The 13,101-nt window shown below is 57.9% G+C and overlaps 1 protein-coding gene across 2 annotated transcripts; it reads right to left on the reverse strand.

Annotated features, from left to right (window-relative positions):
- Positions 1-2,740: 2,740 nt before the first annotated feature.
- On the reverse strand, positions 2,741-12,811 carry SLBP (stem-loop histone mRNA binding protein). 2 transcript variants are annotated; one of them, XM_053923180.1, is made up of 8 exons: positions 12,654-12,811; positions 12,436-12,552; positions 10,078-10,182; positions 7,986-8,045; positions 6,995-7,132; positions 6,275-6,424; positions 5,111-5,195; positions 2,741-3,624 (listed from the first exon to the last, which is right to left on the reverse strand). In XM_053923180.1, exons 1-8 carry the CDS (start codon positions 12,710-12,712, stop codon positions 3,508-3,510), a joined length of 831 nt encoding a protein of 276 aa, XP_053779155.1. In that variant the 5' UTR covers positions 12,713-12,811; the 3' UTR covers positions 2,741-3,507. The 2 variants fall into 2 exon arrangements, with proteins under 2 accessions (XP_053779155.1, XP_053779154.1); XM_053923179.1 differs by having other exon boundaries at positions 6,275-6,487.
- Positions 12,812-13,101: the final 290 nt, after the last annotated feature.

The following is a 13,101-nucleotide window of genomic DNA, read 5'->3' on the forward strand; positions in this document are numbered from 1 at the left end:
GGAGTCTGGCAGCTCTGGATGAAGAAACAACACACTCTGGTGAGTGACTTCCCTCCTGGGGCCTCGGTCCCGTGGCTGCACACTGCGGAGGCTCCTGCGACTGTCTGCGTCTCTGAGGTGTGAGTTTTACAAAGTGGTCTGAGTGCAGTGAAAGCCTGCACATGAAACGCGAGGAACACAGCAATGACAAAGAAAAAACCTCAAAACAAACACCCCTCGAGATTCTAGAAGTTAATACGCAGCCAAATGATCCAAAAACGCACTCCCCGTACCCACCCCCCACGTGCACACAGCCAAGCCCGGCTCAGAGAAGACAGCTCACATGTGCTTCGCAAGGCAGTCACGGTTGGCCGGGTCCGGTAACGTGACTTTACCCAGCAGGCCTTTCAGATTTTCCTACATAGAAAAAAAAGATGACACTAAGCTCTGCATTCTTTGGAAGAGCCACCTACCTGGGTCCAGAAAGCCAGAAGTGCAGCCTTCGGGTCCAGGCTGTTGACTCACCTGGGTGCTCATCGCCAGGGTCCTACCGAGGGGACAGGGGTGTCAGCAAATTGATGGCTGTGTTGCTGAGAAAGAGCACCTGGAGGTCAGGGTCCTGATGGGCTCAGCGAGAGCCCAGAACGGCCTCACAGTACACAAGAGCAGTGAGCGGTGGGGTCGGACCACCTCCCTGATGGGCCAGCCATGTCCATCTGTGCATGGGACGCCAGGAAAATGACTCACCAAGGGGACCGAGACAGCCGTCAGCCTGGAACTGTGAAGAGTTCATCAGGCTGCACAAACTTAATTCAGTTCCGACACTTCCCGGTTCCATGTACCAGGTCAAGACTAAAGACAACTCCATCCCAGCCAATTGGTCATTTGTAACTCACACAGAAAATTCTAGGTGGTGTTAACAGTATTAGAAGGTAAGCACAAAAGCCTTAAAAGATTGATTTCCTTGGGGCTTAAAAGCCTTCAAAAAATTAAATGTGAAGGAAGAGCTAGCAACCAGAGCAGATTCTTCTAGAACCAGAGTCAGATATCATGCCCCTGCTCAAGACCACCCCAGCTGCCCCCTCATTGATAGGAAAGCCCAAGTCCACACCACAGCCCCAACACTGACCCCTCCCTCACTGGCCCCCGCCAGCCCAGGCACCTTGCCCCAGTTTAGGGTTCCACACCCACCCTCCCTGCAGATCTCCCAGGCATCCACCCTCTCCGGGCCTCCAGGTCTCACCCTCCTACAGCATCAGCCCCAAGTCCAGACCCTCACACTCCTCGGTCCCTGGTGCTCCTTGGGTGGACAGCCATCAGCCTGGAGACCTCTGAACAGAGAGATAGCACATCTGCCCTCTGTCCCCGGGCCCGGGCACACACCCCCCGGCACACCAGGGGAACTATTGCAGACACTCCTGTTGGCAGCAGTGGGCAGGGAGGGGAGGACCTCCGTGCCCCGCCCTCTGGAGCCCCTTTCCGGGAAAGGGGCCTGCCTGCAGCTGCGTGGCTTTCTCAGCCTGTGCGCTGTCCTTTTCAGTCCAAGCTGGCAGCATGTGTAACAAAGTGATCCTTTCAAAAGTTTCCGAGTCTCCTGCGAACCTTACTGAGGTTCATTTGACAAAAGCCACATACACAGGCCTCCTCAAAACAAGCCCTGCCCTGCCTGCGCTCCTGCTGAGGGACAAGACGCCACGTTTCTCGGAAGTCTTTACTGTTGACGGCAGCACTCGAAAGAGGCCTTAACAATGCTTTGTCTGGCCACAGACCACGTCCTCCTGGCTGCCCTCTGATCTCAGTTCTGCTCAGAGGCCGTTTCTTGGCATTAGCCTCACTCGCCACCTGGAAAGGCTGGGACAACTGGGAGCATCCAGGGCCGCTCTGCCCATGGACCAGCAGTGTTGCTCCTGTCACCTCGGGGTGCAAGCAGCCAGATGAGCCTTCTGAGCTGACCAGGAGCCTCACTTGGGTGGTGTCACCCCCCAGCACCATGCTGGCAAGTGACATTGCTGCCCTCCCCGCCCCCCTGCCCAGCCTCCCACACCAGCCCCCTCAGGGCCTCTGCACCTGCTGCCCTCTGTCTGGGGTGGGTGCTTGTCCCTACTGAAATGCCATCATCGGGCCTCTCACAACCACTCGTGTCCCACCACCCGGTGACCACCCCCACTCCCTTTACCCTTTAACCCAACAGCACATTTAGTCTTCTGCCCCGAGGGCCTGAGTACAGACTCTGGGGCACCATTTCCTGCACATCCCCAGGGTCTGCTGGACCGTGCTCAACAAACACTAGATGACCAAGGACAGGCTTCTGCCCTTCGGATACACTTGGAACCGAGATCCAAAGCCCACCTCGGGCTCGAGGCGAGTTTTGAGGGAGTGCTTGGGGCCTGTGGCTAGGACGGCGGCAGTGGGCAGGGCCCAATCCAGCACTTGCTTCGCTCCGGGGCAGACTTCACAGCCTGTCTCAGGAGGCGGGGCAGGCCGTCACCCGGCTACTGTCTGCGCCCACACCCAGGCCCAGGGTCCTGGGTGAGCACCAGGTCGCACTGTGCGGGTCTGCTCTGGCTCCAGCTCCAGCACCGCAGCGGAGGTACAGCCTCCTCAGCAGGAAGGTGGGGGGTTAACAAGCCTGGGCCACGGTTCTGGTTCTGCCCCCGCTGTGTGCTGTCCTCCCCATGTCACGTGGCGAGGACAGAAGCTCGCCTGGATCCTCCAAACACAGAAGCTGCCTCAGCAGCTAGTCCATTTGGCAACACAGTCAATCAGTTAAAGGTTCTTTTTATTCTTGCAATCTCACTCCGTACAAAAGCAGTAGAAACAGAACAGTCTTAACGAGAAGTGTACAGCTGAATGTATGCTCAGAAAATCTGTACACGCCATAATTTACAGCAATTTTGCATGGCACGTGAACTGCATAAAAATGTGCTTCCTGAACCCCTTTGCTGCCCTAACTCTTGGAGCATGTCCAGTGGAAGACCCACCTCACACTACTTACAAGCTCCCCAATAAGACTGCGTAACTCAGTAAAACCTCTTACTTCAGCATCTTGACCACTCAGCGCTCTGTATGTGGGAGAGAGCCGCCTCCACATGTTGACAAAAGACCAAAAGTTACATTCCCATAACGATGTCGAAGCGTGATGCCGAACCGGCCCCTGGACGCGGTCGAGCGCACACGAGCCGACTGAGCAGCGGCACCCTCATGCCTCCTGAGACAAGGGCGGAAAACCAGTTCCAGTGCGCGCATCAGGCGAACGCGGGATGGCAGGGACTGAGCGGTCAGGCTCTCGTAAGGTTGCTTCAAGGTCGACTTGCGTTGGATTTAGTTCCATTTACTACTTAAAACATGCAAAATTCACTCACTATACATAAAATTGTTTCTTAAGAAAATAAGGCAAGAAGAACAATTCACCAGGAGATAACAAACTATTAACAGGGGCCACCGGGCGGCGAGCACACGCTCACTTGGCTGGCCCTCCACCTGGCCAGGCAGGGCAACGTGCTGTCCACGGCCGTCGCACGGCACCAGTTAGCTCATGGCCGAGAAGTCTTTCAGGGGTTCGGTTAAACAGGCCTCCAGGTCGAACTCGTCCTCCAGCTGGCAGTCCACATGTCTGACTTTGGTGGGTGTGCCCGAGTACACATCCTAGAACAGAGGCAGGAGTCACAGCTAGCCCCACCCGGGTGGGGAGGTCCTCCTCCCACGGCCCCAGCACTCCAGGCCTAAGGACGGTCACTACAAGCGAAGGCCTACAGTGCTGGGGTGCATGAGAGGGAACTCGTAGCAATAGCTAATAAAGTGTCACGGATGACATTTAACTTTGCTTCAGCTAGACACGTCCAATTCTTACCCCACTAACCACCTCCCTCCCAGACTGGAAACTACCAGACTCTGCAGGGCCTCTCTGAGCCACAACCACTCAGCTGGGGCAGGAAGCACAAGGGCTGCTGTGCAGACTGGGGGACAGCCGTCACCGTGCAGACTGGGTGACGGCTGTCCCCGACTAGTGAGGCAGTCACACCACACTGTGGGGCACCCGCTCACCAGCGGAGGAAGGGCTACCTGAGCACCGGCAAGGGGGACGAGGACAGCCCCTTCCCAAGCCCACATCACCCTGAGAGCGGAGGCCACTTCTGACACCACACAACCTGCGGGAGTCCTGTGGGAGCACCGCTGCGCTGGGCACCAGGCACCAGGCACCGGGCACTGGGAACCAGGCACAGCATGAAGAGGCTGGGCGCGTGCACTGCGATGCTGGTCGTGCTCACAGAGCAAGTGCTCCGGGGCCTGACGGCAGGGACTAGAGCTGACCAGGGAAGAGCAGCTCTAGTGCACAGGTTTCCAACTTGCTCACACTCCGTCCCGGATGACCTCACAGGGCGCGTGAATGTCCCACAACACGGAGCTAGGCTCCCCAGCCCTGAGCCTACTTTCACACTTATTACACTGCATGGCCCACATGCAGATACCAGGTGGGCTCCTCCATGATGATGATAAAGGGACCAGCCTTGCACGATGGACTGCTGAAGTGGATTTGCTTGGACAGAAAAGTCTGCAACAGCCCTGGCCAGGTAGCTCAGTCTGAAATGGTTTGATCCCCATTCACGACACGTACAAGCAGCAACCAATGAGCACGCCCGTAAGCGGAGCAATGCATCGTGTTTCTTGTGCTCTCCCTCTCAAGTTAATTTTTTTATAAAGTCTGCAAAAACGTGCCCCCAACCAATAACTATGGAATTGGAGATGCGATTTAATTGCTTTTAATTTTGGAAACTTCTCCCTCTGAAAAACACAGGGTTTTTTTAAAATTGGCAAACGTGGGGGGAGTCCCCAGGCATGCAGCACTGCGCCGGGGCAGACCCAGAGGAAGCACCGGTGGCCCTGCCTGCGCAGATGCTGGAGCCAGAGGGGGAAGGCCTTTTTCTTTTAATGAAAACCCAACCAAAAACCTAAATGAAGGCCACCATCTAGGAATGCCACCAGTCCTTCTGACGGTCATCGGAGGAGGGGAAGGGCCCTCTCTCACAAGCGTCAGAGTCACTCTGCAGCACAACTGCAGGTCACAAAGGGCGTGCGTGGCCAACAAGTGACCCAAGACACTGCGCTGAGCGAACCGAGGAAAGGCACTCACGAAGTTGTTGTCCTGAGAGCTCGCCTGGGACTCGGAGCTGCTCTCCACAGATTCCGTCTCCATCTCCCCGAGGTCTACGGGACGCCTGTGAAACCAGACAGGCCTCAGCCCACTGAGCGCAGCTGCGTGCTGCGGGCGAGTTCTCCAAGACCGTGTGCTAAGGCCACACGGCCCCATGACATCGGCCTTCCGGGATGTGCCGCCTGAACTGCCCCCGCCCCGCCCAGCAGAGGTGTGACCGTCTCGCCCACGGGGGAGCGATGCACACCCACGAGTACCCCCGCAAGCAGAAGCACCGGTCATAAGCCAATTCTGGGGGTGGTGACAGAGCAGACGACGCCTCGTCTCTAATTTCTCCAATTCTCTACTCGTGAAGAGAACGGGACATTGTCACAGTAGCAGAAACATTGTTGTGACATCTGTGAGGTCACATTTGTAAAGTCACTTTAGAAGTCACCTCAAACACGACAGTTTCTAATACATTTCCCCAGCACAAAGCAAAAATTCAAGAAACTAGCGAGGCGGGTGGAGCAAGACCAAACTCTCTGCCTCCCTGCCCAGCCGGCACCCTGACCGTGAGCCAAGTGTTCAGGCCTAAGGCCTTTCCAGCAAGATACAAGTTTAAAACCCAGTAGGAAAAAGGTAAAACCCTTTCTTAAATTTTAATTTGATATAAGTTACTCAAATAACTTTCAGGATCTTTATCTTAAAAACAAATAGAAGAGGCCCTGGCCAGGTGGCTCCGAGTGTGGCCCTACAGCCAAGGGCACAGACGAGGCCCAGCCGACACTGCACAGAGAAGTGGGACACGGACCCACGTTCCCCTCCCCTCCTCTCTAAAGCCAATAACTGGTACTGGGTTTTGGGTTTTCTAAGCTCTGTTTTGACAACTGACTGCCACGTGACAGCTCTTTTGGTCAGGGCACGAATTGCAGAAATAGAGGACGGGAAGGCAATGCGAGCCCTGACCTATGTGGCTCAGTTGGCTGGGCGTCGTACTCCAAATCACGAAGGTCGCCAGTTCAGTTCCCAGCCAGGGCGGGCTTGGTCCCCGATCAGGGCGTGTACGAGAAGCATCAGATGGATGTTTCTGTCCCTTTCCCTCTCCCCCCTCTAAAAAATAAATAAATAAAATCTTTAAGAAATAAAGGCAGTAAGACATACATTTCTTGAAAATCACATCCTTCTTCAGCTGGGGGGTCCCAGAAATGCAGGGCCACCTTCCAGAGTTTGATCTGCTGGTCCCACGAACGCCGGCTGTACTTCTTGAACTTGTTGGGGGTCTTGGGGTGAATGCCGGGCTGCCGAAGGTGCCTGCAGGAGAGCAAGGTTATCCTGGCACACAGCCTGGAGACGAGCCCAACTCTGCGGGTAGCGCTGCCAAAACATTACGGGTGGGTGTTCTCCAAATGAGCAAAGTGAGGGCTAAAAGAGCGCCGCCTCCTTCACTCTCCGGACCCTCTGTAGTCTGCGCCCCGGGAAGTGCAGCCAAACCCCATTCCTTCAGAGGAAGCGACGTCCCGCCTAAGGCGTGTGTCCGGGAGGGAGCCGGGAGTGAGAGCTGCCTGGACACACGGTCCTGCTCATGGCGCCCTCAGAGAGACCCGGAACTTGAAGGTCACCTTTCCCCCACCGTGTTTTTAATGACTACGTCTATAAGGCAGCTGTGAGTCCTGAGAAACGAGATGTTTATCTCATTTACTTAGACATTCTAAATGGTGAATGTTATTTTTAAAGCCTTCTGGTCCGTGGTTTGTCCAACACTGGATCCCTCTGTATTCACACGAGCAGCTGACTCTGGCCCAGGATCAGCTTTCCTATCTGGGCGTCTGCACAGACTGCAGGGCCCAGTGTGGCTAGGACGTGCCCACGCCCCTGGCCTACCTTGGGACCTCCCTAATGTAGCGGTCGTAGGCCATGGTGTTCTTCCCGTAGTTAATCTGCTTCTGCCTCCTCATCAGGACACTTTCATCTGTCTCCAGGTCAGCCGGCACTGAGGACGGAGTCGCCTTCGAATCACAGCTGGAAAGGATGGAATTAACACCAGAACATCCCTCGCAACTAAGATCGCCGTGCAAGAAAGTGCAGAAACACAGTAACAAAGGGTCTGTCCTCTAGATTCCAAACCAAATGATGCAGCACAGTCCAGAACCTTTGTGCGCATGGGACTCAAGTACATGATAGATACTGGGTTGGCCAAAAAGTTCGTTTGGTTTTTTCATATGTGGCTCTAATAGTGCTCAGCTGTCTGTTTTTAAATTCATCAGAAACAACTCTGTTAGGTTGTGCTATGGCAGCTGTCAGAGCAACACGCGTTAAAAAACCTGCCAAAACTGGGGGATTTTTGCACAGCCATTTTAATATTGAAGATGGAAGAAAATAAACATTTCCGGCATATCATGCCTTATTGTTTCAAGAAAGGTAAAAATGCAGCTGAAGTACAAAGAAAGACTTGTGTAGTACATGGAGAAGGCGCTGTGACTGATCGAACATGTCAGAAGTGGCTTGCGAAGTTTCTTGGTACTGTTGACAATTTGGTCAAATAACCCTTTGCTGTGGGGCTGTCTGTGCACTGGAAGGTGTTTGGCAGCCCTCCTGGCCCCTCCCCACTAGAAACCATTAAGTGGGAGATTGCTGAGAGACTCAACATACCCGAATCAGTAAAATTAGGGGTGAAAACGAAAAACGTGTCTTCCGTTTCACGGAAAAAACTTAAAACGGACTCTTTGGCCCGCCCAGCACAATATCCCCCAATCGGTGACGAACAGACTCATCAGTAGATGCCACCAACACACCAGCACCCCCTGGGCCCCGTCCTTCCTCGTGGACGAACCACAGGTCTGTCCAACTGGAAACGCAAGAAGACGGCACCTACCTTCCCAGCGATGACTGTCGCTCTCTTCCCAAGTCATTTATGAGAAGTTTTCTTTTGTATCTGGAAGCGAGATGAAGGACGCTGTTGTGAGAAGGCGTAGAGCCACCACCTGCTGCCTTCAGGGCAGCACAGGCCTGCCGCGCCTCTCGACGTCTGAGTGTCCCCCAGTCACTTCCTTTACGAGACGGTGAAGTGTCTGACGCTAGTGGCGCTGAGAAGAAAACCACTGCGCCGATGCCGCAGGCCCGTAGGGAACACAAGCTTCTTGAGGCCAGAGAAGCCCTAACACAGGGGCCCCCAACCCCAGGGCTTCACAGCAGGAGGGGAGCAGGGATTGAGCTAGCAAACAGGCCTTTGGTGCCAGAAAGCTTGGGGACCAATGCCCTAACAGGCCAGTTTCAGGAGCAAGATCCAAACAACCAAGACATTTACTTTCCCCGAACCCCGGAGCCTTAAAATACACGTACATGTGTTAGCTGGAATCGAAGGTTTCCCTCTAACGGCACAACTACCTGCTAAAGGGACCTGCGTGCCCACAGGGCACACTCGTGCCTTGACCTTGGAGGGAGACCAAGTCCCTCACCGCCCCTCGGCCCCAAGGGAGCTGGCTTCCCCCACAGCAGCAGCCCAGCCCTCTGCCACCGTCACCACGGACCGCCTCCAGCGACAGTTCGCACACCCGTTGCTGTGCCTCCTTCCACAGGTCAGCAGCTGCCCACCGTCAGGGCACCAGGAGGCAGAGAACTGGTTCGTCCCGGTGTCTCCGCAGCAGCACTGACCACACAGTGTCCCGTGAGGACTGGGACACTTCCCACCCCTCACCTCCTTTCTCTCCAGGACCCCAGTGTGACAAAACCCCCTTTCCAAAGTGTCAGACAGCTGCTGGGTCACCCTCCATGAAGCCCAGTGAGCTGAATTCTCACAGCTCCCCCCAAGGTGAGTCCTCCAGCCGCCCCCAGCACCCACGTGCCTGGGGGTTACTTAGGCAGTGGCACTCTCACAGCGCGTGTGGTGCAGAGGGTCCCCAGACAGAGCAGCCCTGGTCTGAAAAGTAGGACAATTTTCAGAGAGGCCTGTGAGACAACCGAGGAACAACGAGGGGACCCCCTGCATGGCCTAAGAGCAGCAGATGGTCCTCAGTGAGAGGTGATGGGGTGGGGGCGCAGAGCACCCAGGTACCACATGGACCAGGGCAAGCAGCTGAGCTCCACCGCCAAAGGATTGAGGCCCGCCTAAGAAAAAAGGGGGGTCGGGAACGCTGGGGCCCACGTCTGCCGACGCCCAGTGCCCTCGCTCGGCTACCCACCACCTCCGTGCCCCGTGTGCCAGCGCCTTTCCTGCACAGGCGGCAGTGGGCCGCACTGCCCCTCCCTGCACCGCCACGAGACAGCCGAGGCCACATGTCCTCCTCAGAATCAAGAACCGGCGTGCTCCTGGTTCAACACACTTCGGCTCATCACAAGCCACGACATTTTAACCCCAAGCTCATTCAGCTGGGTCGGACGGCGTACATCGACGGGGAGAAAGGCCCCCAAACACCAGTGAAACCTCTCCGAGGGAGACACGCAGAGTTTAAGGGGGCGTCCTCTGAGCCGGCAAGAGTCCAGGAAGACAACGCAGCTCGGAGCTTGGGAGAACCTGGGGCACAACTGCAAGGGGCTCAGACGCCAGGCCAGGGAGCCCTTTCTAAGCTCTGGCCACACTGCAGGCTGCTGCCTGAGCCAGGCATCGGTGAGGAGCGCACTCCCTCTCTGCAGAGAGCACCTCCCATGCCTGCGGGCCAGGCGCCCGGCGTGGCGGGCTGGGCACCTCATGATAGTCCTCTGCCAGCCAGCCAAGGTCCGCAGGGACAGCCACCAAGACAGCAGTCCTCAAACCTCAGAAAGCAGACTCATCTGGAGGCCCCACCTGGAGATTCCCTCCCAGCAGGCAAGCGTGCAGGGTGCCCTGAGGATCCACACTTCTGCCAAGTTCCTAGGAGCTGCTGACACTGCGGGTCTGAGGCCAGACTTGAAAACCCGCCGCTCCAAAACCCACCTCGTTTTGGTCTGGAGTTGACCGCAGACATTTCAAAGCAGTCTGAAGCATGTACCTTGCAATTTCTTTGTTCACTCTGGTCCTCATCTCATCTTCTTCCACAGCACTTGCCCAATCCAAACATCTGGACCGTGGCTTCGGGCCTTCAGGAGTGGTGAAGCTGCGGGAAAAGGGAAATGCACCCTGAACCGTGACGCCGCTGTCCGTGTCCTTTCACGTGGGACACCAGGACACAGCCCAAGGGAGTTGGGGGAGTGTCAAGAGAAGGGGCGCTGCACTCTCCACCTGGAACTCCTTGGCTAGCTGCGTCTGAGAGCCGCGCAGCGCCTCTCTGGGCTTTGGTGGAGCGTGCTCTGTGCGCCCACCAGGGGCCAGTGCGGGCTACACCGTGAGGACAGAGTCCACAGGGAGGCAGACAGGGTCAGCAAGGCCCCATCTGCACTAAGGGGCCTAAGACAACATGTTATCTTTTTTGCAAAATGAGTTCATTTTCTGGCGACCTTAAAGATTCAGGCAGCACACTTAACGCTAAGCAGAGTGACCAGCCCCATTGACTAACAAACAATGGCTACGATACTTGCAGATGCGCAGGTGCCAGTTCAGAACACATCACATGACGGTTAAAAACGGGGGTGGGGAAGGGCAAAAACAGCCACGGGAGTCCTCACTGCAGTAGGACTCAGTCTACAGGGAAAGGCAGACCCCAGGGCTGGGTTCCAGGGAATCCAGGAGCTCAGCTGTGCCTAGAGCTCAAGGCAATCATTAGTCAAGATTAGGCAATTTGATAACATAGGGCTCAATGCCAAGAACTCTGGCCAGCAGAGTCGCTGGTCTGCCCAGGTTAGATGTAAGCTTACGTTTTCACAATAAGCAGCTCTGTATGCCCGAGATGCCAGCCAACAACACACTCTGGAAGCCCAGTGACAAGTGGGCAATCCCTTTATGAAGCTAGCGTCTCCTCCCGGGTTGCCCCACCCAGAGAAACCCAAACTGGATTTCCAAAAGTAACTTTCCAAAGTCAAAACGGATGGCAGGGTGGGAAGCCAAATCAATGACCCCGAAGTGAGACTGGCTCTGTAACTGTGTCACAGACGCAGGCTTGACCACCGGCTGGCCACGTGGCTCAGGTCTGGGTCTCTTGGCCCCAACAGGTTCCTGGATGTTTAAGAGGCGCTAAGGAATGACCTTCTGCTACACCTGCTGTTCCGTAACATATCAGACTACCTTTTGTGGACCTAAAACCCACTTCTTAGACGAGAGGTTACGTTCACTGGGTTCTCCCCTCAGACAGACGCGCTTCTGGGGAAAGCGCCCCAGTGGGACAAAGCCTGCACCCCGTGAGGACTGGCCGCTGGCCCCGGGCCAGGCGCCGTCCACAGGCCACAGGGGCCTGAGGAGAACAGCACTATGCAGAGCCACCGGCAGGGGAAGGGGCCAAAGACAGGAGCCTTCCTACCCCGCTGCAAGAGGAAGGAGGCCCGTGGCGGGCTGGTGAGCCAGGGAGCGCCCTCACCAGAGGGGGAGCCCAGGGGAGCTCCGAGAGCTCAGAGCCTGATCGAGGCGTGGAGGTCGGTCCGGCCTGCAGTCTCCACACCCAGCCCAAGGCCCTGCAGGGTCCCTCCGGTCTCACCTGTCCCAGCTCTAGGAGCTCATCACCCCTCACCTTTGAGACTCAGGGGAGTGGCCTCCCCCCACTCTTGGATCCCGTTAGCTCCCAACGTCATCTGCTCACCTGGCAACTTCGCAGCCTAACCACCGACCCTTCCCCACGCCAGGTCCAGCTTGGCCGACGACAGAGCTGCTCAGCCCTGAAACCCCGGGGCCTCTCTGCACCCCCCAAGTCACCCGCACGCACTCAGAGTCCTGCCTCCAGTCTCCCCTGCACCCGTTTCCGGGCATCTCTGCGTAGTCTTCCATCGCCCACTCCCTCCGCGCGCCCGCGGCCCGCCTGCAGGACAAAGGCCTCGGCGCCTGGACGCTCCCAGAGAACGCAGGGCCGGCGCTGCCTGTCTCGGGCGGCCCGCGGCCCCCTTACCCCGCACCGGCCACGGGCACGACAAAAAAGAGGAACCTCGCTGGGCACCGGGTCCAGACCTCGCTCCAGCGCGCCGCCCGGCCTAGGAAATACGCAAACGCCGCAAAAGGCTCTTGGGAGAGGGAACCGCCCGGCAGCCACCTCGGCGGCCCCGACACCACACCTCCCAAGGCTGAGCCTGCCCAGCTGCCTGGGAACACAAAGGGGCGGCCAGCTGAGGTGCTGACACCTTCCACGGGGCCCCCCCCCCGGGATCTTCAGGGGCCGCGCAGCCGCGCTGGGTGGCACCGGCGCCTTCCCCAAAAGGACGACTAACACACCGCCACCCTAACCAGCCCGCCGCCCGCGCCTGCTTCCCCGAGCGCGCGCAGGGCCCACCTGTCAGGTCTGCGGTCCTCCGCCGGCTTCGCGGGGCCCTCGGCGTCCTCGGACGCAGCGTGCGGGCCGTCGGCTCTGCGCTTGCGCCCGAGGCTCCATCTCGCTGGGGGCGGCGGGCTGCGGGCAAGAGGCCGTGTCAGAGTGGGAGAGCCGGACCGCGCCCCCCCGCCGCCCCGCGCCCACGCCTAGCCCGCCCGCAGCGCGCGGCCCGGCCTCACCTGGCGTCGCGGTCGCAGCGGCTCCGGTACCTGTGGGGGCTTCGCGGGCTGCAGGCCATTTCCGAAGACAGGCGGGAAGCACGTCTTCTCCCGCGGCGCAAACACACTGCGCGCCCCGCCCCCAACCGCCTTTATCCACCCCGCCCCGCCCCGCGCCGCGCCCTCCCGCGCCCCGTCAGGGCGAGACCAAGGGGCCCGCGGGGGGGAGCCCGCTCCGTCGCGCGCCGCGCAGGCGGCCTAGGACTACAGGAGACGCGAAGCCGCCGCTCGGACGCCGCCAGCTGCAGACGGGCGGACGTCGTGGGGCTGACTGAGCACACGACCCCCAAAAAATCGCCCCCCCGGCGTGGAGGCGCCCGCAGCCCTTGGACGCTGATTGGACGCTCCTTCGCGGGCGGGGCGGGGGCACTGGCGGGAGATTCGGAAGTGCGCGACGCCGACCCTCGCC

This window comes from Desmodus rotundus, chromosome 4, assembly GCF_022682495.2.
Source record: "Desmodus rotundus isolate HL8 chromosome 4, HLdesRot8A.1, whole genome shotgun sequence".
Classification (NCBI taxonomy): domain Eukaryota; kingdom Metazoa; phylum Chordata; class Mammalia; order Chiroptera; family Phyllostomidae; genus Desmodus; species Desmodus rotundus.

Excerpts from the sequence above, each read along its gene's own strand:
- SLBP (XM_053923179.1), bottom strand. The coding sequence starts at position 12,712 with ATGGCCTGCAGCCCGCGAAGCCCCCACAGGTACCGGAGCCGCTGCGAC. Across the intron at positions 10,183-12,435 it reads GAGGACCGCAGACCTGACAG|CTTCACCACTCCTGAAGGCC; the intron begins GTGGGCCCTGCG and ends CTTTTCCCGCAG. Across the intron at positions 7,133-7,985 it reads CGACAGTCATCGCTGGGAAG|CTGTGATTCGAAGGCGACTC; the intron begins GTAGGTGCCGTC and ends CATCCTTTCCAG.